Raw genomic sequence first — 7129 nt, forward strand, 5'->3', positions numbered from 1 at the left:
AAGCCTGAGCTGATACAACTTTTTTTATTTTTGTTCAACATTGACACATTAAGGTAGCATTTTGTTTAATAGGCTTTTTTTTTTTCAGTTCTACAGTACCTGAATGTCAGTCAATAAACCAGAGAGAGAGACTGATTTATGATGTTCACTTATCATGAACTATTAACAGAAATCGCAAGTTACTCTGCTACTTCAAGCTTTTGATTCAGCAATGCACAAATGTTTGCTGTGAAACTATATTGCAATCATTTAGAAACAAACTACTTTGAATTATTAAAAGGGTCAAGAGACTAATTAAAGCAAACCTTGACCACAGTTATGGTGGCATCTTGTGTGAAAAAAAAAAAAAATTCAGTTGATTTCATCTAAGTCTGTAGCTGAAGTCAGTTGTAGTTCTTGTGTTTCACTTTTCTTCAATGATGTTGATTGTTAACAGCAGATGTTCATCACTAATGTGCAATCATCATTTAATTAATCACTTAATTATATCATTAACTTTAACTCTTTGAGGACTTGAGATTTAATTTGAGACTTGCTTGTGAAATTGAAAGGAATGACTTGGTTCTCCTCTGCCAACTGCTGGGTCAAAACAACCCAACCATTGGGTTGGTCCCTTTTTAACCCAGCGTTGGGTAATATTTAACCCAGCATTTTTTAGGGTGTAGCCAGAAAGATACTTAACTACAGTAACTAATTATATTTACTGGAATACTTCACAACACTGATTGTTTATCTGACTGAATACTTCAGAACCTAAAAATCCTTTGAGAAAAAGTAATGCTCTGCAAAGAGTTTACATTTTGAAGAAAACAGTCCAATGAACATTACTTTTTTTGTCTGTTCAGTTTAGGTGATGGTGGAGATTTCAGGATCACACCAGGACTGAGAAAATGCAAGTCCACAAGCACACACACAAGCACCCGAACTCCCACATATACAAATCTCTGTATATTTAATTATGTTATAGGTCAGCTGTTCTCAACTCTGGCCCTTGAGATCCATTTAACTGCAGAGTTTAGCTCCAAGCCTAAGTAAACACACTTGAGCAAGCTCATTAAGGTCTTCAGGATTACTGGAAATTTGGAGAGTTTAATCAGGGTTAGAAGTAAACTCTGTAGGAGCAGAGAACCACTGTAATAGATGATGTGTTTTTCTCTTTCTTGTGGTTGTTGGTCTTCAGATGTATGATCTACCAACTGGATCAAACTGGCAAACCTCTCATCTCATCCTGTCTGAGGAGACAGAAGGCCAGCATGTTTGAAGAGCACAGCCACATATCCTGGCTATCAGGAGGTTGGCGGCTATAGGAGGCCAGGTTCTGTGAGAGGAGTCCTGACTGGGCCCGAAGTATTGCTGGGAGGTTGACTTGATGATTTAGGGGAGTCATGTAGCAGTGGCTATAAAGGGAATCAGCAGGAAAGGTGGGATTGACTGTCCGGTTTGGACTCAAGGACAAGTCCTGGAATCTTTACTGTTGTGTCCGGTTGCTCTTCTGGCATGACAGTAGGCTAAGCATTTTCAAGATTCCTCCCTCTTCATCATATCTAATAGAGTAGGTGTCTATGGACTAGTGGCATCTTCTGGCATCCTGACGCACACACTCACACCTTACGCATTTCAGCACCGCATTCACTGAACCCCTCTATGCTGGATTTGGTTTTTACAATGATTCCACAGTGTCTCTGTGTCCAGCCTTAACAAATAGCTTTGAGGAAATGTCGACAGAGACATCCGCACTTTTACAATGGGATAAAACTTTATTTATGCTATTCACTATTAAGATGCCTTATCCTGCTCAAATCAAGCCATGTTGAGGTTTCTGACAATATTTGGTGGCTTTCTTAGGTTCGTACACACATACACACTGTACTGGTGTGACAATATCCAAAGTTTTAACATGTTTTAATGCTCCTGGTCAGTATATGTATATTTTGGAATCATTGTAATTTGAGAAATGTAAATTAAACGCTATTTTCTTTGAAAAGTCTTGTTCTGGTTTGGGCTACCATGGAATTATATGCTAACACTTTATTCTACTTTGCTTTATGTGATCAGACATAATTTTTTATATGACTGAAAGTAACTTTTAAGGGTAATTTGGAAATGCATCCTTAACCCATTTGTGCCCAAATTTTTCTGAATGGTTTTCCACATAGCAAATGTCTTCTGGCCCAGATCCGGGCCAAACAATCACTTTTCCCTCGGGCCTAAGTGCCCATAAAGACGTGGCAATTTTTCATTAGCCACATGGGCCATAACTGGTCCTCTGAATCTCAGCCAGTTAATCATAAGCAGCCGGCCCCTGAACGGCCAAAACAGGTTTTATTGTGGTTGCCAATTCTCAGCCTTAAGTAAAACCAGAATCCTAAATCCAGAGTAACACCTAGGCCTTATATAATGCCAGAATCTGCAATATTTCATATGTGTGCATTGTATATTACTACCGTCGCCATTATTCATTTTGTGACATACTTTATGTCACACACAAACTATGCCAGCCATTTATTTAAATGAATAGAGAAATCAGACTTAAAACCCACAAATCATGTAACTCTGTATTAATAGCTTCAAAAACATATTGCATTGATAATTTTAGAATGGAGCGAATCAATACAATAAAAGAGTGAGTGTATATGCGTGCACAGTCTATAAGAGAAGCGGTGAATATGATAGACGCCTGTAGCTTAATCCCATAAGGATTTGTTATTAGAAGATGTAATCAAAGAGCAGTACCACAGTAATCCAAATAGTAAATACATTTCAATTTGCAGTCCTCTCTAGCCAGAATAGGCCAGTGATGTAAGGAGCCAGGCGCAAATTTAAGTTAACTAAGCCAATAGCCAAAATATTATTCCGATCCACCGCCAAGGCCAAGCTATTCAAAGACGATCACCGGAAACACGGCATGTTACACCCACAAACCGCGAGCATAGAGAGAATACTAGATCACTTCACTGGCCGCTTTGAGCCGCTGTTTACACGCCAACGCCGTCCGCCATATTTCTAATGAGGCAAGACCAAAATAAATGAAAATGGCGGGGCCGTTTTTTCAGATAAAACCGCGATGGCGATTTACCGTTTATCAATAGTTTTTTCAGAGGTTTTGTGATCCGTACAGTCAAAATAACACCTCCGTTGCCTTTGCAGGTTGGGTTTGGAAAATTAATGGTAATTTTAAGAAATTATGAGCGCTCAAACGCCCTTGACCCGGATTCGTTAGGTTATTTGGTTTACAATTCTAATATTGATATAGTATAACTGCGGCATGTACATATAATGTAATTTGATTATACATTAAATGAAATTAAGTTATTTTAACTTTACTTTCTCTAGCATTTCGCTAACATTTTAGCTTTTTTTTGTAAAAGCGCAAGGTCAGACACAGCTTATTCCCGCCTTTAAATACTTCGGAAGAAAATCGAAATCCATACATCTTTAAACACTGTGGTACATGTTAGAGAGAATTAGATACAACCAAAGCCCAGATACAAAATCAAAAGGTACGCGGTAGTTTGCTTTTCGTTTGATAGCCTCTATACACAGATAAACTCCACAATGACATATAAATGCAACTAGTAAGCCTTTTTATGATCAATGCATTACATTGTGCGAAATGTAGGCACTATTGCAATAAAAATGCAAAAGTAAAGTGATATATAATATTAAAAATATAATGTATACAGCATAGTAAAGTAGATAATATAAAAGCGGAGTACAACATAATTTTAATACTTATAAGTGATATAATAGATTTATAATAGCACAAAGTACATGTAATATATATAATACCATAATAAAATTTAAATTAATAACAATAGATGGGCCATAGCAAAGAAGAATATACTAATATCAAAAGTTGGAATACAATGCAGTGAACAGAATTAAGAATAAATTAAAAAAGTAAAATAAATAATCCCATAATGAAATTTAGTTTATAGTATATATATAATAATTGCTTGTGACAAATTGAGCAACTTCAGCCAGCTTTAAAAAGAAGGTATGGGTATGAATTCCAAATTATGTTGATATTGTGAGCTCCTTAAGTATAATATAACACATGCTACCACACACACACTGAACATAATATATACTTATATATGTGTATATAAAACTCCTGAAACTCTCTGAATCAATCTCTCAGCTCAAGATACATTTTATTTCAGTTTTCAGTTCCCAGCTTTTCCTTGAGGGATAAGTGGTTTAGTTGTGATAGTAGAATACTGACTAATAAAGGGCTAATTCTACACCGCTTTCGAGATTTTCCCATATTTTTCAACTAAATTAATGGAGAAAATCAGCTATAAACAACTTATGATGCCGCGGCGGTATATTCTAAATACTTTGAATTACATTTTAAATTCATACATTTATATAAACTGCACTCGAAGCTTTTACGCGAGAGGAATCTCACAAATCCACCAGCAGTGTGCAGCATCCACAAATATTTGAAAAAAAAAAAAAAACCACAAAACGTATTTATGCAGAAGTAAATTATAATTATATAGCAATTATATTTTGGCTATAAAAAAATTGTACCACAAAAAAAAAAAAAAAAATGCTCTGGAAGTCTGACCAGGAGAAAGTGAACGAATATAGTCAGGCCATTCTGGCCCACGTCATTCTAACAGAGGCTATTCTAAAACTGCTTCATTACAAAAATGTATGGGCTATATAATAATAGCTAGCCAATAATAATAGCCAATATCATGGTATATATATATATACTCATATATATATATATATATATATATATATATCAGAGTTTTATGATAAATGATAAACTTGATAAGCTATGGAATCAGCTATAATCCAGTTACCTGTGATAAACTTAATCTGCGAAGGGGGGTAAACAAAAGTACCGATATGGCGTGCAGTGCATCAGAAATTCGTGCATATTGTGCTTATAGCACAATTTAGTTTATGATATAAACTACAATATAAGTTTCATTTCGGCACGATTTTTATTATAAAAATTATAGAAACTTGCGACACTTTTGTCTCGCTGGCTATTAATAGTCGGTATTTCTTATAAAAGCTAAAAAGAATAAAAACATGCAGAAAGAACTGTGGAGTCTTACACAGGAAATATAATGCACCCCAAGATCTAACTTTTATTATTGTGTGACAGTCTGTAGATGCTCTCCAGAAGCTGGACAAGTCAGGTATATTTTCCTCTATCGATCTTGAGAGTTATGGGAAGTTTTGCATCAATACGTGACGGTGGCTGATGTGATGTCCGAAGCGGCCAATGAAATCTAGCAATTTATATAATATCTATAGAAACCAATAACCGTAAAACTTTACATTTGTAAAACTGTAATGGGAAATGGCTGAAAGTTACTACATAGCTACAGAGGAGGAATTTTGCATACATACCCGATGAACCGCAGTTTTAGATTTGGATCTATTCCTCTCACACCAGCATCACATGGTTCACAGAGGATTTAAATGAGCAAGATACTTTCATGATGTTTTTATTTAATGCTTTATTGCATGGCCTCATACTAATAGAAATGGTATATCTATTATATAGATCAAATTGTATGCCCCATAGTAAACCAAATAAATGTACACAGTGGTGTAATTAACAAAGAAATTAAAAATACTTGGGTGTTACAGTACTTAAATATATTTTTTTTGGGAGATATCTAATACTTCGCCGGGTTTTTATATTTCAGCCAACTTTTTGCTTTTTATTCCACTACATTTCCTAATTAAAGATGTACTTTTGCCTCCGATACATTTCCCCCTAAGTATATATTCATCCCACTTAAATTTTAAAATGATCAGAAGACACAGACTACGGAAGCAGGGTTTGATGAATCAATTGATGGTCTGATGTATACAAGTTAGACTCCTAAAACACCTTTACTCCGTAGAAAGGCCTAAGTGTGGCGCACAATGGCAGATAATTCATTTCCCCTCAAGTCAGGTCAGGGGTGTACACTGCATTATCTGCGATAATATAGGTAAAAAGTGCTTTATTTGTGGCGAGTGTACAATCTAGGCATATCAGATCAGAAGAGCTTTGTACCTGAAGTATGCTTAGCATACAAAGGGAATTTATTTTAGTGACATAAGCTTCCAGTACACAGAGACAAACAACAACACACAAAAAAGGCAAACAAATTGCAATCGATAGGTGTATGAACAGTTTGCTGCTACAGGGTAAACATTGGAATAGAATACAGTGGAGTCTGGAGATGTACTTGGATGGAAGGGGTAACAAATAAATATAAAAATTTTGCACATTTTTTCCATAAGTAGAGGAACGATTTAACGTTTATAAGGGTAGATTGCCTGGGGAAGAAACTGGCTAACATGCCACAGCTATGTCCTGGTATTTCTGCGGCTCTGAAGCGTACCAGCCAGATGGCAAAAGTTCAAAAGGGAGGTAACGGATGAGAGAAGGGATCTAGGTGATTTTTCTGGGCCCCTTTTCTCCTCCTGGATGTATGGTTCTAACCGGGGGTGGGCAGGGGGTACCAATAATTCTGGCCAGTCAAACCGTTCTCTGCCTTAGTCTTTTGGTATCTGGTTTTGCATGGCTAGACTAGAGCCAGACAGTTATTGGAAGTGCACAGGTTTGGACTCAATGGCGGCTGAGTGCTTGGCAGGTTAAAACTTCCCCTCAGCTGGCGAAGGGAAGTACAACCTTCATCGGGCCTTGCAACAATGTCGATCAATGTAGTTGTCCGCTTCAGGTCCTGAGAGATGGTGGTTCCCAGGAATCGGGGCCGGAAACTCCACTGCAGCCACAGTGCTGTGCAGTAGTGAGTGGGGGGAGTGGGGGGGGTTTCCTCCACAGAGTGCACACGATGCATCCTCCGCTGTTTTTTTTAAAGTGATCCAGCTCCAGGTTATTAAGACTGCACCAGGGCCCGGCTACTCAGCCTCTTGTCACCAAAAGCAGACTCATCACCGTCCTGGGATGGGGCTAGGGGACTGCAGTATCGTCTGCAAACTTCAGGAGCTTGACAGAGGGGGGGTCTTTGGAAGTGCAGTCATTTGTAGTGCTCAGAGGGGAGGAGAGAAGGCAGTGGGGAGGAGAACCACATCCCACAGGAGGGCTGTTGTTTGAGTGGAGCCGGCTGTTGACATGAATTTCCCAGTCACTGGCTGTTGCCTG

General features: G+C 37.6%; 1 protein-coding gene across 1 annotated transcript in view; it reads left to right on the forward strand.

Annotated features, from left to right (window-relative positions):
• LOC109061855 overlaps positions 1-1307 on the forward strand; it is a 12274-nt gene extending 10967 nt beyond the window's left edge. The window contains exons 4-5 of the mRNA XM_042769709.1: positions 968-1031; positions 1181-1307. Coding sequence (XP_042625643.1) covers positions 968-1031; positions 1181-1307 — 191 coding nt within the window. The remainder of the gene's footprint in view (positions 1-967; positions 1032-1180) is intronic.
• The last annotated feature ends 5822 nt before the right edge of the window (positions 1308-7129 follow it).

Source organism: Cyprinus carpio, chromosome A1 (genome assembly GCF_018340385.1).
Source record: "Cyprinus carpio isolate SPL01 chromosome A1, ASM1834038v1, whole genome shotgun sequence".
Taxonomy (NCBI): domain Eukaryota; kingdom Metazoa; phylum Chordata; class Actinopteri; order Cypriniformes; family Cyprinidae; genus Cyprinus; species Cyprinus carpio.